General features: G+C 40.2%; 1 protein-coding gene across 12 annotated transcripts in view; it reads left to right on the top strand.

Moving 5' to 3' along the window:
- The window catches only part of PPP6R2 (protein phosphatase 6 regulatory subunit 2), a 130,971-nt gene that overhangs the window by 75,759 nt on the left and 27,362 nt on the right, over positions 1-27,850 (top strand). For all 12 annotated transcript variants that reach the window (XM_074227178.1, XM_074227177.1, XM_074227181.1 and 9 more), the window contains 5 exons: positions 6,133-6,198; positions 14,477-14,589; positions 14,889-15,002; positions 21,697-21,823; positions 22,706-22,858. In XM_074227178.1, coding sequence (XP_074083279.1) covers positions 6,133-6,198; positions 14,477-14,589; positions 14,889-15,002; positions 21,697-21,823; positions 22,706-22,858 — 573 coding nt within the window. The remainder of the gene's footprint in view (positions 1-6,132; positions 6,199-14,476; positions 14,590-14,888; positions 15,003-21,696; positions 21,824-22,705; positions 22,859-27,850) is intronic.

Below are 27,850 nucleotides of genomic sequence, written 5' to 3'. Positions count from 1 at the left end.
ACTGAAGGCATAAGGAATAGTGAGAGATGGAAAGTCAAGAGGGTATGGGAAGATAGAGGAATTTTGGAGTAAATGTTCCTCCTTCATTTTGGAAGAAGACCACAACATCAGGGAAGTGAAGCCTTCACAAGCAAATGAATTGGATTTGAGTGAAGAGATGCTGTGTTAAGTCACCAGTCTCACTTCTCCAGAGCCTTCTGGGTCCAGTGGCCAGATTTGATTCAGGATGACTGGAGATGGCCCTGGATACGAGGCAAATGGGGTTAAATAACTTGCCCAAGGTCACACAGCTAGTAAGTGTCAGAGGCTAGATTTGAACACCCATCCTCCTGATTCCAAGGTCATTGATAATATCAAGGGTTTGACTATCCCTATGGTACAGTGGTGACCAGGGTCATTCTTCCACCTTTATACAGTCCCCACCCCCTACTTCCACTACTGACTCATTGTCTAGATGAACTTCCCAGTATAAACAGTCTCTTTTTGCCTGGAAAGTTGTAACTTAAGAATATACAATTCTCTCTATTTTTAGCTCTGAGCCCCCAGTTAGAGATAGTTCTCACAAAACACTTCATTGTTAAATCTCTGTATTTTCTCAAGGTAGTTTCCCCTTGCCAATTGCTTCCTCCAAACTGTATTTCCAGTAAATACACCCAGACTGGCAAATGTCTATGGTTAACACTGTTTATAAGGATAAAGTAAATGTTTGAAACAAGAAGGGTAAATAGATTTTCCCCTTACCAAGAGGAAAAAGACCTCAGGTTTCTACATCAGGGTCTAAAGGGAGAAAGGAAATGCAGAATTATTAGCTTGGGGTCTCTAATCCTGTGGGGGTCTAATCCTGTAGATTAGACTGCTCATCCTCATTTCTTATGATGGTTGTCTCAGCCTGGGATATGATTTTTTGTTTTTTTCATAAAGATTTTATTTATTTTGAGTTTTACAATTTTTCCCCTGATCTTACTTCCCTCCCTACATCCCCCACAGAAGGCAATTTGTCAATGTTGTACATTGATCCAAATTGAGTGTGATCAGAGAGAAATCATATCCTTAAGGAAGAAACATAAAGTATAAGAGATAGCAAGATCAGATAATAAGGTGTCAGTTTTTTTTTTTTTCTAAATTAAAGATAATAGTCTTTGGTCTTTGTTCAAACTCCACAGTTCTTTCTCTGGATACAGATGGGATTCTCCATCACAGACAACCCCAAATTGTCCCTGATTGTTGCACTGATGGAATGAGCGAGTTTATCAAGGTTGATCATCACCCCCATGTTGCTGTTAGGGGTGTATAGTGTTTCTCTGGTTCTGCTCATCTCACTCAGCATCAGTTCATGCAAATCCCTCCAGGCTTCCCTGAATTCCCATACCACAGTTTGCGAAGCCATTCCCCAATTGAAGGACATTTATTAATATATATATATATACCACAGATACCACAGTTTGCTAAGCCATTCCCCAATTGAAGGACATTTACTTGATTTCCAGTTCTTTGCCATTACAAACAGGGCTGCTATGAATATTTTTGTATAAGTGATGTTTTTACCCTTTTTCATCATCTCTTCAGGGTATAGGCCCAGTAGTGATATTGCTGGATCAAAGGGGATGCACATTTTTTGTTGCCCTTTGGGTGTAGTTCCAAATTGCTCTTCAGAAAGGTTGGATGAGTTCACAGCTCACCAACAATGTTTTAGTGTCTCAGATTTCCCACATCCCTTCCAACAATGATCATTGCCCTTTCTGGTCATATCGGCCAGTCTGAGAGGTATGAGGTGGTACCTCAGAGATGCTTTAATTTGCATTTCTCTAATAATTAATGATTTAGAGCAACTTTTCATATGACTATGGATCACTTTGATCTCTTCATCTGTAAATTGCCTTTGCATATTCTTTGACCATTTGTCAATTGGGGAATGGCTTTTTTTTTAATTTGACTCAGTTCTCTGTATATTTTAGAAAGGAGTCCTTTGTCAGAAACATTAGTTGTAAAGATTGTTTCCCAGTTTACTGCATTTGTTTTGATCTTGGTTACAGTGGTTTTGTCTGTGCAAAAGCTTTTTAATTTAATGTAATCAAAGTCATCTAGTTTGTTTTTGGTGATGTTCTCCATCTCTTCCTTAGTCATAAACTGCTCCCCTTTCCATAGATCTGACAGATAAACTATTCCTTGATCTCCTAGTTTGCTTATAGTATTGTTTTTTATGTCTAAATCCTGTATCCATTTGGATCTTATCTTGGTATAGGGTGGGAGGTGTTGGTCTAATCTAAGTTTCTTCCACACTAACTTCCAATTTTCCCAACAGTTTTTATCGAAGAGAGAGTTTTTATGCCAATCCCCAGCAATAGCTAGACTCTTTGGGTTTATCAAACAGCAGATTACTAGAATCATTTCCTGCTATCGCACCTAGTCTATTCCACTGGTCCACCACTCTGTTTCTTAGCCAATACCAGACAGTTTTCATGACTGATGTTTTATAATATAATTTTAGATCAGGTAGGGCTAAGCCACCTTCTTTTGCACTTTTGTTCATTAAATCTGGGATGTATTTTCTTTTTTGCAAGGAAAATGGGGTTAAGTAGCTTGCCCAAGGCCACACAGCTAGGTAGTTATTAAGTGTCTGAGATCAGATTTGAACCCAGGTACTCCTGACTCCAAGGCCGGTGCTTTATCCACTACGCCACCTAGCTGCCCCCTGGGATGTATTTTTTTAGAACCTTCCTTCCTCCACCTTCTTCTGGAAGCTGCATTTTTTTCTTTATTTCTATCTTCTGCGTGGAACAACCTTGAACCATCAGATTATTGAATTGTTCAGCTAGGCCAAGTTAGGTTCTCTTTTTAATGATTAAATCAAGGAATTTATTTGCAGTAGAAGTGATTGAAATTTTACAGATAGTTTTAACATCTCATTTTCAAGTAAACTATCCTGGTTCTACACTTAGGATAGGGTATTCCAATAGAGGGGTTTAAGTTATCAAAAAGAGAAAGGAATTTTACTTTATTGAAATAGCAGATTGACTGCTCATTGATGGAAGAACAAATGGTGGGAAAAACCAAAACAGCAAACTGAAACTTTTGCTTATGTATAGAAGTGAAAATATAAGAGTTTTGAAAAATAACTGTTTGTAATATTGATAGTACATTTCCATAAAATAAGAAATAGTTCATGACTGATTTGCTAAGTTTTTTTGTGATTAATCTAAAAAAAATTATAAAGATGTCTGAAATGGATGATTCCTCTTTTTTTTTTTTTACATACTACCATAGTACATGTCCATTGTCCTGATAACTTTACAGATGAGGAAATGGTAGAATTAGCAAAGTGACAAGGAAGAACACAAGAGTTTCAAAAGAGATTGATTTGAATATAAACTGATTGGGACAGATCTTTGGGAAAATTAATGATATCAAATATTTTTTGTAACCATCATCGTCTTTAAGCTAGCACCATCATTGTGTTAACATAAAATTCTGTTGGGAAAAGTATGCCCCTCCCAGACAATACTCAATTCCTTCTTTGTTCCTACTAGTATTTAGTGAATTGTTGTGATTCAAATTTTCTCTAATAAAAGATAAAATCAACTTCTCATGTTTTTAGATTCATTTTTCAAAATTAAGTTCTAATCAAACTTTTTAAAAAAACTATTTACTATGAAATGTTGGTCCTTGTTTTTAGTAAATTCACTCAAGTGGAATTTTTTTCAATACCAACTATTCTCAGATAAAGAGATTCTTTTCTATTTGTTCTGCTCCAGTGTTTTGAATTCATATGAGCTCTTTTACTTTTCTTGGATATCAGCCCTTTTAGCCTTGGTACATTTTAGTATGAAGTATCATTCTCCTTGATAGAAAAACAGAAATAAAATAAGATTCAAGAAAGCTCTGCTTTGTCTCTGGCCTCAATTATCATCATTCCATACATTTCATACTGAACTGTCATACCTCTTTCCCCCCAATATAACCTTTTAAAAATATCATTTTTTATAAGAGCTGGAGTAGCCCTGATATTGTTATTGGGCAATAATACTTACCAGCTGAATCAACCAATCAATGTGAACTAAATGTGATCCAGGGAAGAAACTTTACCAGTTGAATCCATCAAAGGCATTTCAACTAGGTTGGATAGAAACTCTGTCTGGATTGGTTGAGGAAATTGGTCAAGGAGTCAGTGTCTGTATTGGAAACTGAAGCCAAGGTAGACACTATGAGGAATGCCTACTTTGTTCTAGGCCCTGGGATGTTCCGTGCTGGATCCCTATCTTTAAAGAGCATCCATAAATTCTTACAAGGAAACAAGGACATGGATAAGTCTGTGATAAATGATAGAGAACAAATGCACATCAAGATAAAGAGTGGGAGATGAGAGGAGGCCGGCATTTTGACCTTGAGGCTGACCACTGTGAAGACAGATGGTGGCTACTGGGAGAAGTGACACCTAGTTGAACTGGGTTGTTACATCAGGTCCATGTTGGGAAGGACTCTTAAGAGCTAAACAGATGATTATATCTAATCTCGGAGGCAACAGGAAACTGGGACAGTTCATTGAGTAGGTGAATGATGTGTTCAGATCTGCTGTTAAGGAAAATCACTTTGACATTTATGTGGAACATAGATGGGAGTATAGAGAACTGAAGCAGGAAGGCTGATGAGGAAGCTGTTGCCATAATGTAGGTGGGATTTGAAGAGGGCCTCAACCATGGAGCTTGGAGGTGAGGGGTGTGGAGGAGGAATCTAGGAGGTCTAGAACCATAAGGGTAGTGGTGCCTCCAAAAGAAAGTCAGGGGTGTGATCTTAAGGGCAGGGCTTGTCCCAGTGCCTTCTTGTACTGTTTGACTCCAACTGACTTCTAGCCTTCTTTTCCATGACTCCTTTGTATGACTCCTTTCTCATGAGATGCTACCTGCTCCCTCATCAAGGCATTTGTACCAGATGTGTCCCACTTCTAGAATGTCCTTCTCCTCACTTCTCCCTCTTTGAAGGCACATCTTAAAGGCCACCCTCTCTGGGAAGCCACCTGTGCTACCTGCACTCTGATGGTCTTATACCTCTTGAATGTGGGCTTCCTGTGTTGGTGGGGCTTGTGTTGGACTTTGGGCTTTGTTTTTCCAGTACCCAACATTTTCATTTTTTTCCCATGACTCTCCTTGACACATTTGACTTTCCCAAACAAATTGGCCACCAAGCTTTACTGTCCATCTTCCACATCCTTGCCTTTTCACACGCTGTCCTTCATGCCTGAAATGGTATCCTTCCTTGACATTTTTAGTCTCCTTCAGGAATCAGCTCAGGTGCTGCCTCCTCTTGAAAATCCTTTCCTAACTCAAAATTTTTTAAAAAATGAATAATAATAAAACAAGAAAAATTATAAATATAATAAAATAATAAATAATAATAAAGAAGAAGCCTATCCTGTTATGTCTCCACCCACTCAGCCACATTGTCCTCTCCTCTCCTCTCCTCTCCTCTCCTCTCCTCTCCTCCCCTCTCCTCCCCTCTCCTCTCCTCTCCTCTCCTCCCCTCTCCTCTCCTCTCCTCCCCTCTCCTCCCATCCCCTCTCCTCTCCTCTCCTCTCCTCCCCTCCCCTCCCCTCTCCTCCCCTCTCCTCTCCTCTCCTCTCCTCCCCTCTCCTCTCCTCTCCTCCCCTCTCCTCCCCTCTCCTCCCCTCTTCTCCCCTCTCCTCCCCTCCCCTCCCCTCCCCTCATCTCACTCTGGGTCTCCTATCCCTGTCATCCCCGCACCCCCATGTTTCCATCTTCTCTTACTCTCTCCTCTTTCTCTGGGTCTTTTTGTCTTTCTCCTCTCTGTGTCTCTTTTCCCCTACCCTCTCTCTCCAGTTACCTTGTCATTATCTCTCTGTGTACATATAACCCCTAATGGAATACATTACATGTTCACAACCATAGAGTTGAAAGTGGGAAAGGAATTTAAAAGAAATCTAATTTTATTTTAAATTTTAGAAATGGAGCCTCAGAGATTAAGTGACTTGACTTATACAGTATGTAGTAGAGACAGGACTTGAACTTAGATTCTTTGTCTTCAATCCAGAACCTAGCCTCTCATGGAGGTTCTGGAGCTCAGGGCACTCTTTGTTGTTGGCACAAACATATGACTCAAGACCTTTTTCTTTCTTTTCAGTGGTTGAATGAAGAGAACATCATTGAGAGGCTTGTGGAACTGATTCACTCGAGCCAGGATGAAGATGTGAGTAGGAAGCCTGGGTCACTTGCCTCACCCCCCCCACCCAGAGAGAGCTGTGAGGATCTAGGGATCACCCACACTTGAGTTGTAGCTGTTGAGTAGTCCGATCTCTTTGAATAGATTATAGAGCAAGATGGTAGCAGGTCTGAAAAAAATGGGCATTCTCACATGCTCCTCTACTACTCAGTCTGTCTTTCTTGTACCACATTGCTTCTTGACTGGCCTGAATCCTGGGTTTTACTTCAGTGAGTGAAAGAGGCTCTGTTTTCCTATGAGAGGTGGTCTAAGGGGTCTTTCTGTAGTATTTGTCATTTTAGAGTATCTGTTGACAACTTTGAATAGGCAGACTCAAGAATTTGCTTCTTGTCCAGAGACTGGAGAATAGAAGTGGTGAGTCTGGGAGGCTGGGGGCATGGCAACTGCCTCACCACTTCATGTCTGTGACCTCCACTCCTGGCTCAAATAGTCATTTGAATCTTGCCTTCAGATCCTGATTCCTAGGATTTCATGAATGAGCAAGCCCAGGTGGTATTGGACTGTATTCTGAAGAGTGATGGAGCAGACTTACCCTGCAGATCTGAACTTAACTAAAAAAATGGGTCAGCTGCCACACTGATGGCAAATTCTTCAATTCGAAAAGGTTACAAACTAAGACCAAAGTGGAGGGAGTGTTGGTGCAAGATCTTCTGTTTGCAGATGATGGTGCCCTAAATGCAACAAAGTATGGATTGATTCTCTGCTGTTTGTGCTCATTTTGGCATAACAGTGAACACCAAGAAAATCCAGGTGTTCCATCAAGCAACACCACACTATCCATATGTGAAACCACCATTTATGTAAATGGAGAAGTTTTGAGTGCCATAGACAAGGTCTCTTACCTTGGGAGTGTTCTTTCCAAGGAGGTACACATTGACAATGAGGCTGACATTCACATTGCCAGAGTTAGCTCAGTATTTGGGAGGCTCCAAAAGTAAGTATGGGAGAGAAGAGATATTATATATATATATTAGCCTGACTACCAAACTGAAGGTCTACAGAGCTGTTGTACTGACCTCATTGCTATATGTGAAATCTGGACACTCTACCAGCACCATGTCAGAACACTGAATTGCTTCTATATAAATTGTCTTAGAAAGTTTCTGAAGACCACCTGGCAGGAGAAGATCCCAGACAGAGAGGTCCTTTCTCAGCTAAACTGCCTAGCATTCCAACGTTACTACAGAGAGCACAACTACGATGGGCTGAACACATTGTTAGAATGCCAGATGTACGCTTGCCCAAAAAACTATTTTATGGAGAACTTTCCCAGGGCAAGAGCTCACGAGGGGGTCAGAAGAAGCTGTACAGAGATACCCTGAAAGTCTCATTGAAAAGCTTTAGAAATGATTGTTCAGCTTGGGAGACCCTTCATAGGACCACCCCGCATGGCATGCCCTCATCACTGAGGAGGCTTCCCTCTATGAGGAAGGCAGAATGGAAGCAGCTCAAAGGGTAACCTGATGTCTGTAAGTTTAGAGTACCCAGCCTAGGTGTTCACATGGACTATTTGTGCTCAACCTGTGGTAGAGCATTTTGAGCTTGTATTGGTCTGATCAGTCACAATCAAACACTCTGTAATTTGTCTCAAATATAGTGATGCCGTTTTGGTCTTCTTTGATAACAAAGGACAAGAACCAACCAACTGAACCAACTAAAAATGAAAATCAATAAACATCCAGTAATAGACATTTGAAACATTATTAAAAAGAAAACCAGACCTGAAGATTTTATTTGCTTCTTGAACTCCTCATGCAACTGAAATGCAGGAAGAAAGAACGGATGCATTAAACATGAATAACAACAAACCACTGACATCTGAAAGACTAGTAAGAGACTGCAAAAGTACATATGGAGATTGGAAGGAAGACAGAAGTCAGGTGGAGGTAGTAATGGAGAGGAAGACCTAAGGCATTGTGTATAGAACCTTGCAATTCCCTGCCTTTTGGTGAATCTGTGTGTGTGTGTGTGTGTGTGTGTGTGTCTGTGTCTCTTGTGTCTATGTCTGTGGAACTGTATTACAAAATAGGTACATGACAGGGGAGTGGAGCAGAACAATAAAAGGGAGTATATTGTGCCTCAGTCAAATTGAGGACTAGTAATGAGGGAAAGGTGACTTGTGTGGAGTCTCAGGAACAGAAGAGCCTGCAGAGGACAGGGTGGAGGGGGGGTGGAGATTGAAAAGGGTCTAAAGGAAGAGGGAATCTGTAATTTGGTGGTGGAAGGGGGTTGTTTTGATGAATACCCCTATAGATAAAGAGAGATGTTCTATACAAGGAGGTTGCATTGTTCAGTGGATTTAGTATTTGAAAAGACTGCTTGTCCTACTTTGGGATGTGGGGGAGAGTTGAAACTCCTGGGGCATGTGGCACCTGGATGAGTGAGAAGGAATCAAATCAGGGAGGAGATTTTGAGACAAATGGGGAAAGAAGGTGGTGGGGGGAGGGGGAAGAAGGATATCAGTTTAGTGGGCTGCATAATCAGCTATGTGGATAGAAGGGTCAGTGGCCTCTTAGCTGAAAGAATTGGCATTTTCTAGGAGTGAGGTATAATGAAAAAGTGGAATCTGTAGGGCAAATGGCACAAGGCCATGGCAGAAACTGCCTAGAGGGGAGAGCAGAATAGATACCTTGGGAAGTTTGATTTTATGAGGAATACAGAGAATAGAGAGAGCCTGGGTAATTAAATGAGTCATGAACCAGAGATTGAGGGTCTAGAGTAGACAGAAAAAGAGATTGTGAAGAGGGTAAGAGAAATTCTCTTGGAAAGGAGTGCATAAAATAAAATTTTCAAAGCTAATAAACAGGACTATTTTTAGACAAAGAGATGGAGGAAAAATTACTTGACTGAGAAAAAGAGTGGCAGAAAGGCAGGAAAGAAAATGGAAGTAATAAATAAAATTGCAAAGAGAAAGGAGAAATGAGTAAGAAGAGGAAAACAGGGATGAAAAGAAAGTTGGTAGGAATTGGCCCATCTTAAAAAAAATACTTAAGCTAAAATGGAAATGATATAATACTCTGTTTACAACATAGCTTGGGAGAAAAATAATAGAGAGAAATGGAGGGAAATATAAATCTCATTGTTATAACTTAAACAGTAGAATGAATCAGTGACAGATTGGAGAAGAAAGCAAACCTTTTCTGGTGCTTTAAAGAGTTTTTAAACATTTAAATAGCAAAGAAACAAGAAAAATTGAGGACTTTGAAAAACAAAATTTACTATATATCTGGTGAATCCTAAAAAGTAGTAATTGCAATCATGCTATTTGAAAAAACAAAAACAAGCTTTCAAAGGGGGGGTGTGAACAAAGAAATGACGTCATGCTGAAACAAACAGCATAAACACCAAATCAAAATCAGTCATAACAGACAACACATCAAGATCAGCAATAAAAACATGTTTCAAATTTCCTAGTATTCAAATTCATAATGTTTGTCTTTCATTTTGAGGAAGACCATAACATCAGGGAGATGATGCCATGGCAAGCACGTGAATTGGATTTGAGTGAGGGAGAGCTGTGCTAAGTCACCTGCCTCACTTCCTCTTCCAGAGCCATCTGCGTGCAGTGGCCAGATATGAATCAGGATGAGTGGAGATGCTCCTAGATGCGAGGCAATCGGGGTGAGGTGACTTACCCAGGGTCACACAGCTAGAAAGTTTCAAGTAACTGAGATGGGGTTTGAACTCCTGTCCTCCTGACTCCAGGACCAGTGTTCTATCTACTGCACCACCTTAGCTGCCCTAAAGAAACATTGATTGAATTAAAAGAAGACAAAGATGGAAACACAATAAAGACAGGACAATAAAATATCCCTATCTCAGTCTTGGATAATTTTAATAGGAAGATAAAAGGAAAAATATGGAATTCAACAAGTTGCTGGAGAAACTGGAACTAAAAGACTTATGGAAACTTCTAAATGGGATTGCAAACAAGTATGCATATTTCTCAACACTATATGAGAAGTTTTATAAAAAAATGATCATTTATTAGGGCACAGATATATTTCAAGCAAATGTAAAAAAGGCAGAAATAGTAAATACATCCTTTATAAGTCATAGCAAAAGATAATCCTTGATTCAGGAACCATAAACAAAAGACAGGTACAATTGGAAACTAAACAATGAAATCTCAAATAATCAGTGGATCACAAAGTAAATCACAGAAAAACATTTGTAAAAGAAAATGGTAATGATGAAACAACAGATAAGATTTCTAGGGTGCGGTCAAAAGCAGTGCTCAGGTAGAAAAACAACATCCCTACGTATACACAGATGTAACGAAATAGAAAAAAGAGGGTTGGTAACTGAAAATGCATTTTTAAAAATTAGAAATTCAAAAAACCTAAAATAAACACAAAAGGGATATCTTTAGAAAAATTTTTTTTGGCAAGGCACTGGGGTTAAGTGACTTGCCCAAGGTCACACAGCTAGGTAGTTATTAAGTATCTGAGGACAGATTTGAACTCAGGTTCTCCTGACTCCAGGGCCAGTGCACATTAAAATCCATCTAATAAATAGATGCAGAAAAGCCTTTGACAAAATACAGCATTCATGCTGAAAAATCCAACAAAATGTAGGCAAAGATGAATTTTTTTAACATAAAAAGCATGTATATAAAGCCAAAACAAAATCATGTGCACGAGGATACACTAGAATCTTTTCCAATAAATATCAGAGTGAGGCCAGGATGCCTGCTCTTCCCATTATTATCTGATATCATGCTGGAAATGTAGTAATAACATTGATAAGAGAAAAATTAAAGACATAAAGATATGTAAAAGGGAGGTTAAAAACTTCTTATTTGGATGTGGTATTTTGTAACATCCTGGGGAATCAGCAAAAATATTGAGACAATTTAATTATTAGCTATTATTAAATTAGTAGCTCTAATAAAGTTACAGGCTACAAAACGAACCCTCAAAAATCAACAGCATTTCTACATAATAAGTCTCAAGAATAAAAGTAGAAAAGAAAGTCACACACAACTATAAAATGCATAACATATCTGGGGATTGATCCACCAAAGCACACGAAAGATTTGTATAGAGTCGGTTATAAAATGCTCATTAGAGAAATAAAGAGCTTAAATGTCCAAAGCCTGTTTACAGTATGCCAATATAATAAAAATACTACCAAAGTTAATTTACTCTTTCAGTGCTATACCAACCAAATTATCACAGGAATACTTTATAGAATTTGATATATGATAAAATTAATTTGCTAATACAAAAGATCCGGTATATCAAGGAAAATGATGAAAAAGAACAGGGATAAAGGGAGGAATAGCACTTCCAGACCTCAAATGCTATTATAAAGCAGCAGTCATCAAAAACCATCTAGTATTCACCAAAAAGGACAGCTCTAAGTGTATAGAATGCCGGACCTAGGGTCAGGAAGACTCATGTTCTTGAGTTTGAATCTGGCCTTAGACCCTTACTAGCTATGTGAGCTTGGGTAAGTCACTTAATTCTGTTTGCCTTAATTCCTCATTTGTAAAATGAGGTAAACCACTTCAGTATCTCTGTCAAGAAAACCCCAAATAGCATCATAAAGACTTGAGTATGATGGAAATGACTGAACAATTTTGGTTAAAAATTCTAGAGGTGGATCAGTGGGACAGACTAAACAAGAGAAAATTAGAAATAATAGCACTTAATAATATAGTGTTTGATAAAGTGGAAAATATAAATCATCTAGAAAAAAACCTTTATTTGATAAAAACAAACAAACCAATACAAAAACTCCTGGGAAAACTAGAATGCTATCTGGCATAAATTAGGCTTAGAACAACATCTTACACCATATATTACATAATACATTCTAATTGGATAAACAATCTTCATGTTAAAGATTAAAGATTATTTGAAAAATTGGAAAAGAAATAGATCATATACCTCCATACCTTTGGATAGGGAATATAGTTTTAACCAAAACAGACAGAGCTAATTACAAAAGATAAAACAGATAACTTTGCTTCCATAAACCCGAAGAGTTTCTGCCCAGACAAAATTAATATTCTTGATTAAGAAGAAAAATGGTCAAATAGGGGAAAAAAAATCTATGTATTTCATTTCTCTCATAAAGTATCCAAGATATTTGAGCAACAACTTCATTTATAAGATAAATAGCTATTCCTCAATAGATAAATGGTCAAAAGATATGAATAGTTTTCCTTCATTTTTAAAATCTTTTTTCTCTCTTTATTAATTTTTCCATTTATATGTAAAGACAGTTTTTTTTTAGGTTTTTGCAAGGCCGGTGCTGTAGCCACTGCACCACCTATTTGCCCCCTTTACTTTCCTTTCCTTTTTATTATGGTTTTTTTTTTGCAAGGCAATGGGGTTAAGTAGCTTGCCCAAGGTCACACAGCTAGGTAATTATTAAGTGTCTGAGACCAGATTTGAACCCAGGTACTCCTGACTCCAGGGCCAGTGCTTTATCCACTCAACCGCCTAGCTGCCCTAAGACAGTTTTCAACATTCATTTCTGTAAAGTTTTTTCTCTTCCACCCCATCACCTATCCTTAAAATAGCAATGAATCTGATTTAGATTTCACATGCATAATCATGTTACTCCATATTAGTCATGTTGTGAAAGAAGAATCAGAACAAAAGGGGAAAAAACCACAAAAAAAAAAACCAAATAAAAAAAGTGAAAATGGTTTGCTTTGGTCTTTTAGAATTGTCTTTGATTTTTCTGTTGTTGAGAAGAGCTAAATCTATTATAGCTGATTATCACAAAATGTTGCTGTTCTGGTTTAACTCACTTCACTCAGCATTAGTTCATGTGAGTGATGATGAATAGTTTTCAGGAACTGCCAAGTATCCATGGTCACATGAAAAATCTGCTCCAAATCACTAATAATAAGAAAAATGCAAATCAAACCACCCTGAAGTTGTACTTCACACACCCTGCAAATTGGCATAGATGACAAAACTTAACCACTGTTGATGTTGGAGAGGTAGTGGAATGCTAGGCGTATTAATACATTGTTAGTGGATCTATGAAAGGATGCAGCCTTTTGGAAAGCAGTGTGGCATTATGTAAATAAAATGACTAAAATATCCATATCCTTTGGATCATTACTGAACTTATTCCCCAAGAAAGCCATTGATAAGAAGAAAGTCCTCAAATACACTGGAACATAGCACTTTTTGAGGAAGCAAATAATTGGAAGCAAAGTAGATATTTGATTGGAGAATGGCTAAATAAATTGTGATAAATATTCCTATAATGTAAGAAATGTGTGAATGGTGAATATAGAGTAGGGTGATACAGAGTAAACAGAGCCAAGAAAACAATCTACACACTGACTACAATGATGTAATAATAAAAAAAAAAGACCCAGCAACAAGCTTAAAAGTAAATATAACAACATTTTAAATATCCAACAGAATTGGACCCAGTAAGAAGAGGGATGAGAAGGCCCCTCCAACCTACCTCTTAGTGGAAGGGAAGGTCCACAGGGATTAAACATGGCAGATTTGGGGCTTTTTTCAGTGCTTTAGCTAATTGTGTTGGTTTTTCTTCTTTTTTTTTGAGGTGTAGGGGACATCTTTAAAAATGCCATATAAATTTACTATATAGTACATATTTTATGGTATTATATATAGTATATATTTTATAGTATTATATATATATATACATATAGTATTATATAATATATCTCTGTGGGGGGGATATCTATGATGATGATATTAAAACCTAAAAACTTTTTTCTAGTATGGGAATACTTTTCTCAGATAAGCCTTGATCCATATTCCTAGGGAGAGGAAATTACAAGTAAAGAGTCTTCCATCATATTTTGATATACCTGGGACAAAGGAAGCTGCTCACCTTTTTTGGAATTCATTTTGTCATTTCATCTCCTCTAGAGAAGTAGCTTGGTACATGGTTCGAAATGTGAGTGGCACCTACTTTGTTTCTCATCCACAAAGTGGCATTTGGAATATAGTAGATAAAAAAAAGTATGTTGAAAGAAAATGGATCCTATCTACATTCCTGCTATTGTAAGGATCAAGTGAAGCTGTCCAGTTGGCCATCTGCAATGCTCAATAAGAAAGCTACTCTGACTTGGTGTAGAAAAGCCTTGATTCTGAAGCCAGTGGAGCAGTTTGTTTTTGTTTGACAGTGTATTATGAAAGAAGGAGCAGGAGGACCCTGTGGTCTCATCTCTCCTATGCTAGCTTCTTTATTCTCCTTGGGACTAATGTGGCGATTTCGTGTCATTTGTGATTTTTCTTAGAGACAATCAAATGCTTCTCAGACCCTCTGTGATATCATCCGACTCAGCAGAGACCAGAGCAATCAGACGCAAGAGGCTTCGGAGCCTGACCCCCTGCTCACAGCCCTGGAGTCGTGAGTACCTGCCATATGAGAATGCTAGCCATGTTGTCCTGTAATGACAGTTCAGTAGCAGCTTTGGTCTCTTTGCACTGTGGGTCAAGGCAGTCTTTTCCACCTAACATCCTCCCAGAATCAGCCAGGCCTTCCTGCTTTTGGTGGTGGTGGGGGGCGGCTTTGACATGGCCCATTGCTTTCCTTCTGATCTTAATGGGGACTCCCTTTCTTCTTCTTTCCCCTTAGAATAGAATGCCCAAGATGAATTTGATGCATTCTCCTTTTCCCTGACAGTAACTCAGGTATCTATTTAACAGACAGGGATGTGTGGAACGGCTTCTAAGCAACATGTTTGATGGAGACCTAACTGAAAACTGTTTAGTCAATGGCACTCAGATTTTACTAACGTTGTTGGAAACAAGGAGGTCTGGGTAAGTCCTTTCCTGAAAGAAGATGCATTTGTATGGCATCAGACCTTAACACTTGCCTCACACCTGAGAAGCTGGGGAGTCATTTTGCTTATTATACCATCATTAATTCAGTCAGGAAATCAATAAGTATTTATTTATTAAGGGTCTCCCATGTACCAGACATTGTACTTGGCAGTGGTAATACAAAGACCAAACCAAAGTGGTCCTGGTCTTTGAGGAACTGACATTCTAATGGGGGAGGCAACATTTACAAGTAGGAATTGCAAACTACAGATAGGGTCATATAGGAAAAGAGGCTTTAGCAGGTGGGGTATCAGGAAAGGCCCCATAGAACATGGCTCTTCAGCTGAGCTTCCAAGAAAACTAGAGATTTTAAAAGGTTAAAGATGAGGAAGACGTGTGTTCTAGGAAGGTGGGAGGGGGAATTGCTGAATGTGAAGAGCAGCCAGAAAATTCAGCTGGAGAATCCACAGTGGGAGAGGAGGGAGACTCAGTAAGGCTGGGAAATGAAGGGCTCTGAATGCCCAACTGAGCAAGAAAACAATACCCAAAGGGACCACAACCGAGGAAACAGAAAGAACCAGGGGGACGGTGCAGCATTTAAAAGAATAACCTTCCCCTCAAAGAAAAGATACAAGAAGGCACCTGCCTCTTCTAAGACTGTTCGGTCTGTCAAACTTGTCCACAACCTGTTTGGTTTTGCTGATTGCTTTGTTCTTGCTTGTTGTAAGGGGTGGCTCACTGGCAAAGAGGAATTCTAGGTAACATAAAAAATGAAAATATCCATAACATCTAATTTCATTTAAGATAAAACAATTCTAACAATTAAGGCCATCCAGAAATTGAGTGTGCTGCTCCTTCCAGGAATGGGTTCTCTGTTACGTGTAAGTGTTCAGACAGACAAGATGATCATTTGTTAGGAGTGTCATGGGAACTGGGAGAAACAGGGTCATGTGACCTTAGAGGTCCCTCCAAATCCTAAATTCTGTAAATCCTTGGAGAGAGAAAAAGTGGGGTTCTGACTACAGTTCCCCTCTCTAGACCTCCTTTTGAGGGGTACAAAAGGCAATTTTGTTAGGGTTCCACTAATTAAATACCAACTCCATCCTTGTCCCTTCCTCAAAATTTTACTTTTGGCAAGGTATTGTTGGTGTTTGAGATAGAAGAACGAGAGGTGTCTACCCTACTGGGATGATAACAACATGTCCACAGAAATATCAATTCAAGGTAATTTGTAGTAGAGAACTCCCCAAAGGGCAGGGACTGTCTTGCTTTTGTTTCTTGTCTATTTAAATGAACAAAGTCATCAATTCCTGCTTTGCTTTCGAATCATGGATCTTAAAGAAGTTAACACTGATGCCCTTCCTCTTGGGGTCAGGCTCACCAAGTCAACCTGGACAAGAGCCAGGGAAACAGTCAGGACAGCCCAATGTGAAGTAGTGTTTCGCCTGGCTTGTCTAGCAAACCTCCTTCACAGCAGCCTAGAAAGCACACCAGACTGCATTCTGATGGGAAGGCCAAGAAAAAGTCAGAGTGAGTCATTTCTCTAATCCAGAGCAGTTTAGAAAGACAGAGAGGTCTGCAGACCCTGAAGCAGGGGTCACTGGAGCTCAGCATGACAACATGGACATAGGATGAAGTATTCTTGGCCTTGGGGCTAATAAAGGAGTTAAGACAGAGCCTCAGAGCAGGAAGCTAGGCCTGAAAGAGGCATCAGAAGGACTTTGAACTTGTGCAATCTGGTGACTGTTGCCCATTATCCAGTTCTGGATCTCAAAATGCAGGGTGGAGAAAAGTGGTCTCTTGAGCACAGGGCCTAACTGAACTCTGAACAGAGAACAAGTTCCAGGAACTTAGCCATATAACTCTGAGCAGGAACAGAGCAGTGCTCTTAGTGACTTAGTGCTGACATAACCCTTCAGTGAGAATAAAAGGGAGCCAACAGTCCGTCATTCTGAAGATGCGGAACCTCCCAGCGGCCATTTATGGAAGGAGCCAGTAGACCCAAGTCTACTTTAGGAACTTGTAGGACTCCGACCAGGAGGGCAATGAAGAGCTGCAGAAGGTCATACAAAGACAGGAACTCCAGGAAGACATTCTTCCCTCCTCCCAGAAGTAAGCAGAGTCCACAACCAACATAAAGTGCAAAGTAAAAAAGGAGCCTGGAAGAATAAGCAAACAAAAAAACTTGATTAAAAAGGCTATAGCGATAAGAAAGCTCAGGTCCCAAACAGCAGATAATGCCTTGGAAAAACCCATAAGCAGCCTCCAAGTAAAAATGCAGATTAGATACAAGCCCAATAAGAATTCCTAAAAGAGCTAAGGAAATAAAATTTTCAAAAAAGAGAAAAATAAAATTTAAACCAAATAAGAATAATAGGGGTGGCTAGGTGGTGCAGTGGATAGAGCACCAGCCCTGGGGTCAGGAGTACCTGAGTTCAAATTCGGCCTCAGACACTTAATAATTAATTAGCTGTGGGGCCTTGGGGAAGCCACTTAACTCCATTGCCTTGCAAAAACGTTAAAAGATAATAATTATAATAGAAAACTCGGAAAAGAGAGCCATGCAAGAAATTTATGAAAGGAGAATTAACAACTTGATAAAAAAGGTACAGAGCTCTTGAAAATTAGAATTGAGGGGTGGCGAGGTGGCGCAGTGGATAGAGCACTGGCCCTGGAGTCAGGAGTACCTGAGTTCAAATCTAGCCTCAGACACATAATGATTACCTTGCTGTGTGGTCTTAGGGAAACCACTTAACCCCATTTCCTTGCAAAAAAACAAAACAAAACCTAAAATAAAAAATTAGAATCAGAATCGACCAAATGGATGGTAATGACTCCAGGAGAGTTAATGAATGATAAAACAAAAACACAAGTTTAATAGAATAATAGAAGAAAATATGAAATATTGGAAGAACAAGTAATCTGGAAAATAGATCAAGGAGAGATCATGTAAGAATCACATACACATCATATTTCAAGAAATTACAAAGAAAAACTGTCCAAATATCTTAGAACCAGAGGGCAAAGTAGCAATTGAAAGAATCTACTGGTCACCTCCTATAAGAAACCCCAAAATATGTGTGGCCTTGGGCAAGTGTGTGGCCTTGGGCAAGCCACTTAACCCCATTTGCCTTGTAAAAACCTAAAAAAAAAGAAACCCCAAAATAAAAACTACCTGGCATATTAAAATCAAAATCCAAAGTTCCCAAATCAGAGAGAAAATGTTGCAAATAGCTAATAAAGAAAGAATTCACAAAGGAAAATGCTTCAAAGGTTTAGTAGTTGAAGAAACATAAGGTTTATAATCTGACATTCCAGAAGGTAGAGGATCTAGGATTACAGTCAAGAATAACCTTCTGAGAGCAGCTAGGTGGTGAAGTGGATAGACCACTGGCCCTGGAGTCAAGATGACTTGAGTTCAAATCCAGCCTCAGACACTTAATAATTACTTGGCTGTGTGACCTTGGGCAAGTCATTTAACCCCCATTGCCTTGCACCCCCCCCCCCCAAAAAAAAAGGAATAACCTCCCCAGCAAAATTGGAGTACACATCCTAGGAGCAAACTATGGACATTAGATGAAACAGAGAACTTTTAAGCATTTTTGTTGAAGAGAGTTGAGTAGAAAAAGTGGCATTCATACACCTTAAGAGAAGGATAAAATGGTATACATGGGGAAGAAATTATAAGGGAAACAAGATTCAGCTTTTTTTTAGAGGGAGATTAATTAGAAAAAAGGTCTGGGTGTGATTCTCTTATGTCAATGATCTCAAAACAAGAATGGAAAGGTTGGGAAGATGAATTCACTGGAGGGGGGGTAATTGGGAAGGAAGAATGGGAGAGATTTTCTCACATGAATGGGGCATGCAAGGAAGCATTTTAAAAGTGGAGGAGGGGGGCGGCTAGGTGGTATAGTGGATAAAGCACTGGCCCTGGAGTCAAGAGTACCTGGGTTCAGATCCGGTCTCAGACACTTAATAATTACCTAGCTGTGTGGCCTTGGGCAAGCCACTTAACCCCGGTTGCCTTGCAAAAAAAACCTTAAAAAAAAAGTGGAGGTGGCAGGAGGAGGAGAGGGCCACTCTTGAAACTTACTTTTAACTGACATGGTTTAATCCAAAAGAATACATATACAAATGAAGTCAGGTACAGAAATTCATCTTTCCTCATTAAGAGAAAGGGTGTGGAGTAAGAAGAAAGGTAGATTGAGGAAAGTAAGGGTCTAAAGCAAAGCAGTCTCTTTAAAGAGGAACAAGATGGAAAAGAGAAAGACAATTAAAAGAGAATAGGATGGAGGGAAACACATAATTAACCGTCACAACCATGAAGATGAATGGAATGAGCTCACTCATATGCCAGGTTTGTCACCATGCTGCTAACTCAGCCTTGGATGCTCCAGCTCCTTCCCACCTCCCTCAGCTTCCTCTCCTCTCTGACTGGAGGATTAGAGGGGTGGGGGTGGGGCACTAAACTCCTCCCAAAGCTTTTCTTTAGAGTACAGAAGCTGGACTTTTTCAGCCCAGCTGAAAAAGATGTCCCCATGTTAGTACCCACTGGTGTCATTCCCTGCCCCCTCTCTGGTTTCGTTTTGCGTTTGTCTTCCTTCATTAAATTCTAAGCTCCTTCCTATATGTACAAAAATATTTACAGCATCTCTCTTTATGGTAGCAGAGAGTTGAAATCTGAGGGGATGCCCTGTCTCATTAAGGTTTTGAGATTTTCTAGGTATAATAAGCAGGTCCATGATTATGTAATTGAATGAGATTACTAATGGTATAGTTATGCAGGGATACTAAAACTGAATTATAAAATAAACACAGAAAGCAAAACAATTCCACAAACTATTACACAAATTGAAGGAATGATTTAGCAGACAGGGCTCCATTTGTCGGGTTATCATAAAGAAACAATTTTACACACAATCACACCAAGCCAGGGAAACACCAACTTCTGGATTTTTCTTGCTCAGGGAGTGCCGCTACACAACTTCCAAGAAGAGCTTGACTAGAAAAAGCTCTGGACAAAAGTGTCCTTTTCCACAGATGAGACTCAAAGTCTGCTTTCCTGTTTTAGGCCTAAATGTGTTTTTAAACAAAGGAAGCATTAAGCCATCTATTGCACAACTGTTACAGGTGGTGTTTATCTTCCTCTAGGGTCAGTCTAACCCTATAGGAAGAGAGACACCCATATTTGGCTCCACAATAGGTACATATTTCTGAAAGTAATAGTTAAGCAAGCGCCAGTCCTTGAAAAGTGGGCCAAGCCTCTCTAGGAGAGGACAGACCTATAGATCTTGTGGATGAGGTCAGCACAAGTTTAAATCCTCTTGAATGGGGAAGATCTTTCTATAGCTGTGGTTAACCCATTCATGCCCATCCATTGTGAAATGGTTAAACAAGATGTATATAATTGTGAGGGAATACTGTTGTGTTGTAAGAAATGTTGAAGGGGGATAGTTTCCAAAAAACCTATAAACTGATTCAAAGTGAAGTGAGCAGAACCAGAACACTGTACACAGTAACAGCGGTCTCATGACAGTGATCAACTAGCTCCCCTGATTAGTATAATGATCCACAGCAATTCCAATGAACTTCTGATAAAAAATGCAACCTCCAGAGAGAGAGAGAGCTGATGAATTCTCAGCACATATGGAAGCAGACTTTTTTCCACTTTTTTTATGTTTCCTGCCTTTTTTTTTTGACATGGCTAATATAGATATTTGTTTTGGATGGGTCTGCATAAATGTAAATGGTTTTGCTTTTCTTGCCCTCTTAATGGATGAAGAGGGAAATTTGAAAATAAAGTAAAATGGAATTTTTTTTACAAAAGATCCATCATCCTTGCAAGCAAATGTGATGCTCTCTTAACTTGGTGTCCCTATCAACGCTAGACTTTGGACAGAACATATGAGGCAGTTGACTAATAGGAAGGAGCCTGGTAGAGAACACAAGTCTAGCAGGTCCATGTTCAAGGCCAGAAGGTCGGGGAGCATAGGGGACACAGTCCAGTGCTCTGAATCCTGTAGATGGGACATCTTTGGCATCAGAAAAGAGGTAGAGAGGTTCCATTCTGGAACACAGAAGAGAAAAACAAGCCAGCACTAGCTTAAAGAGAGCTGGGCCACGTAGACTAGAGGGATAGCCAGGAGCAAAGAGGTCCTCAGCAATGACCCGGTAGGAGGGCTATGACCAGGATCTCAGGGTAGAGGGGGGCTTCTGACCCTCTCCTGGAAGTCTTGGAGAGTCCAGGCTGACCTTAAAGCTTTGGCAGATGAGGGTGTGGAAGAACCATCACTGACAGAGCTCTCACTGTCCAAAGTGTATGTCTGCTTCAGGGCCAGGGCAAATTCTGCATTCGACCCTCTGGAGAAGGACCCTAAATAAGAGCTTTTTTTGTAAAGAGGGCAAGAGAGCGGGAGCAGCCTGTGTCCTCGGACTCCTCCAGTGCTTCTCCCCATCAGGAAACCAAGCAGAAGGACAAGAAACTGAGGCTTTGACAAACTTCCCTTTCACTCGAACCCCGAAAAGTTGCCCCATGGAGGCCAAGGATGGAAGCCTTGCTTCCTTGCCAGAAAGGCTGAGAATTGCCCAGAATTGAGTCTGGCATGATCCTCTTTTGAGAAGAGAGATTAAGGAGGCATTTTGAGACTGAACAAGGGGAGCTAAGTGTATTCCTCTTTTCTGAAATCTGCAGGGTGGAGGGTCTGGTGGACTCCTTCTCTCAGGGACTTGAAAAGTCTTACACTGTCAATAGCAGCATATTGCATGGCATTGAACCATGGTTGAAGGACTTTCATCAGCTTCTTCTCAACCCTCCAAAGGTAAGTTCCCTTCTGCAGCTTGGGCTGGGCCACTCCCCCCCCCCCCCGGGATTTGCCTAGGTACCATTCCAGGAGTGGTGGGGAGCATGGGAACAGTGCAGAGACTAACGTCCGTGAGCCTTCTGTGGGGGAGAATTACCCAAGGGATTGGACACACTGGGGTGAAGGGCTCTCAGAGGATTCTTCTGGAGCCTCCATAGCCAATTCCCCTCAGTAATGTGGAAATTCAGAAGAGACAGAGAGGGCCTTTGCTTCAGGGACCCCAGAAGGAGAGGCTGGGGAGCCTTCTGTTTAGAAGTGACTGAAAAGACGTGCCCCAGAGGAGGAGTCCCCATTGAGACTGAAATGGAGAGATTTATGTTTTAATTAAAGAGGAGAGAGACTCTGAAACCTGCCTGTATACATTTTGAAGAGAGAGCCCTTTTCCTTCACTTCTTGTAGTGGGGTTTTCAAACATCTCACCTGTGCTAGATGCAATAGTTTGGGTCTAGCCTTCCCCCCTACCCCACCCCTGACTGCTGTGGGCTGGGAGTCACATCTGACAACAAAAGGCAGGGAAACATGATCTTGGATGTGGCCTCAGACATTAGATGTATGACCTCTCCATCTCAGCTGCCTCAATTTCCTCAACTGTAAAATGGGAATAACAATAGCACCTGCACTCAGGGTTGTTTTAAGAATCCATTGAGATGCTCTTTGTACAGTGCTCTACAGAGAGCCTGGAACAAAGGACGAGCTTCCTTGACGCTTGTCTCCAGCCCTCCAGATGCCATCCAGCCCATCTCCATTTCTCCCTTGGTAGGTGGGTGCTGATGAGGTGGAACAGCCCAGCTTGTGCTGGGTCTTCTCCAAAGACAGCAAGTTGTATTTTCCATTCCCCAGAGAATGTCCATCTTGACCACCATCGGTGTCCTGGAGGAGCCTCTGGGAAATGCTCGGCTTCATGGGGCACGACTGATTGCGGCCTTGCTGCACACCAACACACCCAGTATTAACCGAGAATTATGTCGGCTTAACACCATGGACTTGCTGCTAGTAAGTAAAATTTTGGTGCCCTGAACTTCCAGAGGGAGGCCCGGCTGTGCAGGAGCAGGAATGCCTTCCATTGCCTTCCTGCCAGATGGACACTGACTCCAGGATTCAGTGATCTGTCCCTCAATTTGAGGGATTAAAAACTGACTTCTCCTGCTCACCCTATTGCTCTGGGGTCACAGGGGGGGGGGGCGGGGAACAATCCTGATCCCTTTGTCATCCAGTGCTCCTTTCAGGACAGTTTTCCAGCCTAAACATCAACAAGTCCCTCCGACCATTCCTCCATTCCTCCCATAACTTGGTTTTGAGTCCCATTCATCATTCTGATCCTCCTTCTCTGGCACCCAGAACTGAACACAGAACTTCCAATAGGGACTGCCCAGGGCAGAGGAGAGTTGCAATACTGCTTCCCTCACATCAATTCAAGTCAACATTTAAGTCCCTGCTGTGTACAAAGCACTCTGCCCGGTGTGGGAGCCTTGTCCTCAAGGACCTTACATCCTCCTGCCTTTCAGGTGACTTCTGGTAATACAAGGAAAGATACTTCTAGCTTTCTCGTCCTCCATATCACAATGTTAAAACATCCAAGCCTTTTTCTCCTTCTGAATTCTCTCCCTTCCACCTTCTCCCCACCCACCAGAAAAAAGAAAACCAAAATTCTTTTAACAAATATACTCAATTCAACAAAACAGATTCCAAATATGCTTGTCTCATCTTCTGCACCCTGATCCCCTCTCCTATCTGTCAGAAGGTGGGACACAGACTTCATCCTCAATCCTTGGGAATCATGGTTAGTCAGTATGTTGATCAGAGTTCTCAAGTCTTTATTAATTTCCACTGAGGTACTTTTCATATGAAGATTTAGCTCTTCCATCCTGTCTTAATGAATGAGATTTTTTTTTAACTTGTCTGGTGTCATTCAATTTCATCTTCTTTGACTTGGCTGGTCCTTCTAGATAAGGATGCGTCACTTGCTTTGTGTTGTAGGTTCCTTGGGCAGTCAGCGAATGCCTAAGGACCCTTTTTAAGAATAAGGTTTTTAAATACATCAAGAAAAATTCATAGAATTGAAAGGGAAAGCAATTCTATTGATATGCAGTTATAAAAATATGTTTTTAAAAAGGTTAATGGACCTCAGATTAAAGAATCTTGATTTTAGGATATTTTTAGATCCTAATCCGATGCAAATGGAGCCTTGGATCAGTTCTCTAGAACTTCCTCCTAGGTTGGTGCCTGTGAGTAAGCCCTGTTGTCATGTTCAGATTCCCAAAGCTCTTTTCCTACAACTCCCCAGGAAACTGAGGAACAAAAAAAGACTCAGGATGAGTGGCCTGAACAAGGAACCACTTCTCACTCTCCTTCCTTGGATGGAGGAGTGCTTGCTTTGAGTTACTTCTACCCCCCACCCCCACCCCCACCCCAGTCTCCCTTTCCTGTCACTAACAATTGCCTCTGCTAGCTCTTAGAGAGCGCACTAAGATTTGCAAACAGCTTTATATGTGTGTTCTCACTGATAACCTTAACTCCTCTATGCCCCTTAGATGTACATAGTGGGAAAATGAAGCAAATAGCATTCTTGCTGAAATTTAGCTTCATTATGTGCCCTAGGGCCTGGGTTCCTGGTAGACAACCTTCATTCTCATAGCAACACTGCACTGGTAATTTTGGAGATGATATCAAAAGCCAGAATGAGAGGGTTCAGAATAGAATGAGAGGACAGGAAGGGGAGACAAGTGTGGACAGTTTTTCCAGGGGTTTAGCCACAAAGAAGATGAGAGGTGTAGGACAGTAGCTAGAGGGGGGTAGTGTGATCAAGTGAGGATTTTTTTTTAAAGAATGAGGGAGACATGGGTTGATGTGTTTATAGGCAGTAGAGCAGGAACCAGGAGACTGGGAAAGAATGAAGACAAGAAAAAAGTGGGGATAAAGGGTGGAGTTAGGGAAGCTTACACAGATGACCTCAGTTGGGGGATAAAGTATGAGACCTCAGCTCAGAGGATGAGGTTAGGTGCTTTGGGACAACCACTTAATGAGAGAGGGATAGAAGATTGACTTTTCTAGATTGAAAATCCAACTGAGATCTGTTAGCATAAATTTGTAGTGATCGATGGTTTTGCAATTTCCTCTAACTTCATTCAGCAGCATGTAAATTGGAGCACAGAAGGCCAATAGGAATAATGCAGAGTTGGGTTTTGTCAAGGTCAGGTTAAATTTGGAACTAGACTGAAGGAAAGTGTAGAGTTGGGTTGATTTACCAAGGAGTCAAACAGAGAAAGGAAGAAAGTGTGGTTAGTACAGAAATAATAAGAAAAGAAGCATAGGTGAAAGGGACGGGGACGGGGCACAGTGAGAAGGCCCAGGCAATGATGGAATCACCAAGGATTATGATCAGAAAAGGAAATTTCAGGGTTGCAAACATGTAAGTGGAGCATAAGTGGGTGATGACTGTGTCAAGGGTGTGTCCATCTTGATGGAGAGCAACAGGTTGGGGGAGCTGAGGAACTGTGGTATTTAGGAGTAGGCATGTTGTATGTTGTAGTGATGTGACTGGTGAAATTCCTTAGGGGGAGAGCAGGGAGGAGAGATGAACATCAGGTACCGAGCTCCTTGAGAAAGGAGGAACTATGTCCTGGCATGGATGGACAATAGCCAACAGGAATCACATTGGGCAATAAGCCTCTCAAAGGAGGAGAGCAAGTCTGAACTTGGCAAGGAGGGGTGAGGTGTAGTCTGGCTTCCCTCTAGGACTCAGGGCACAGAGGAACATGAAAGAAAGTGAAACTAGAAAATGAAAGGAGTAAGAAAAGAAGAGGCTGAAGATGGAAGAAAGTTTGACACTATCACTGGGAGGAAGGGGAGATTTTATAATATTTTTCCCAATTATATGTAAAAATGATTTTTAAAAATTTGAGTTCCAAATTCTCTCCTTCCCTCCCTTCCCCAAGTTCTCCCTGAGACATTTAACAATTTGATATAGGTGCAATTATACAGGTGATATTATACATGTGCAATAATGCAAAACATTTCCATATTAATCATGTTGTAAAGAGCTCCCCTACAAAAAAAAATCACACGCAAAAATAAAAGCAAAGAAAGGAAAAATATTATGCTTGATTCTGCATGCAGACTCATCAATTCTTTCTCTGGAATTTGATAGTATTTTCATCTTGAGTCCTTTGGAGTTGTCTAGATCATTGTACTGCTGAGAAAGAACTAAGTCATTCACAATTGAGTAAGTTCACTTAAAATATTGCTAATACTGTGTACAATGTTCTCAATTCACTTTGCATCAGTTCTTATAAGTCTTCTCAGTTTTTTCTGAAAGCATCTTGCTTGTTATTTCTTATAGAAAAAATAGTATACCATCACATTTATATATCACAACTTTTTTAGCCATCCCCCAATTGATGGGCATCTTCCTAATTTCCCATTCTTTGCCACCACAAAAAGAACTGCTATAAATACCTTTGTACAAATAGGTCCTTTTCCTTTTTTTTTTTTTTGTTTTTATTTTAGGTTTTTGCAAGATAAATGGGGTTAAGTGGCTTACCCAAGGCCACATAGCTAGGTAATTATTGCCTGAGGCTAGATTTGAACTCAGGTCCTCCTGACTCCAGGGCCAGTGCTCTATCTACTGTACCACCTAGCTGCCCCCTTTTCCTTTTATTTTTAAGATTATTTTAAAAATTATTTTTAAAAATCTCTTTGGGATATAAATCACTATAGTAGTCATATGACTGGATCAAAGTGTATGCACAATTTTATTGCCCTTTGGACATAGCTCTAAATTGCTCTCTGGAATGGTTAGATCAATTCACAACTCCACCAACAGTGAATTCATGTTCCAGTTTTCTCACAGTCTCTCTAACATTTACCATTTTTCATTTCTGTCACATTAACTAATCTGAAAGGTATAAGGTAGAGGATTCAGAGTTACTTTAATTGCATTTATGAGAGTATCAATGGTAGTTTAGGATATTTTTTCCATAAGATTAAAGGTAGCTTTAATTTCTTCATCTGAAAACTGTTCATATCCTTTGACCATTTATCAATTGGGAAATGACTATCTGGTCCCATTAAATGCCCCACTAGGGGTTAACAAAAAAAAAAAGGAAACAAAACACTTATGACAAATTGGCATGGTCAAGCAAAATAAATTCCTAGATTCATCATTTTCAAAAATGTGCATCTTATTCTGCATTTTAGTCCTTCGTCACTCTCTGTCAGGAAGTAGGTAGCTTTTCTTCATCACTGATCTGAATTCATGATTGTCCATTGCATTGATCAGAAAAAAGTCTTAAGACTTGGGCAGCTAAGTGGCACAGGGTCCTGGAGCCAGGAGGACCTGAGTTCAAATGTGGCCTCAGATACATAATAATTATCTAGTTGTGTAACCTTGGGCAAGTGACTTAACACCATTGCCTTAAATAAATAAAAAAAATTTAAAAAGGAAATCTTGAGACTTTCTTTAAAAATCTAATTTTTTTTAACCCATATAACTATACTTCATCTCCTTTCTTTCTCACCTCCACCCCCATGCCCCAAATGAGAATGGGGGGGGATGCCCTCTTACAAATCAGTATAGTCAAACAAGGCAAATTTCCATATTGGTTATGAAAAAAAAGATAGTTGTGTGTGTGTGTGTGTGTGTGTGTGTATGTGTGTGATTCTCTATTGCATTTCTCTTGAGAGTTACTAATTCTTTCAGAGTTCTTTGTATTTATAATAAAATTGTCATTGTGTAAATTATTCTCCTGATTCTGTTCACTTCACTCTGAGTCAGTAAATGTAGTTCTTCCCAGCTCTTCCATCATTTCCTGCTACACAGTAGTCTTTTTTTTTTTTAGGTTTTTGCAAGGCAAACGGGGTTAAGTGGCTTGCCCAAGGCCACACAGCTAGGTCATTATTAAGTGTCTGAGACTGGATTTGAACCCAGGTACTCCTGACTCCAAGGCTGGTGCTTTATCCACTATGCCACCTAGCTGCCCCACACAG

This window comes from Macrotis lagotis, chromosome 2 (assembly GCF_037893015.1).
Source record: "Macrotis lagotis isolate mMagLag1 chromosome 2, bilby.v1.9.chrom.fasta, whole genome shotgun sequence".
Taxonomy (NCBI): Eukaryota; Metazoa; Chordata; class Mammalia; order Peramelemorphia; family Peramelidae; genus Macrotis; species Macrotis lagotis.
Note: the sequence above shows the minus strand (reverse complement) of the source record. Positions and strands in the feature narration are given on the sequence as shown.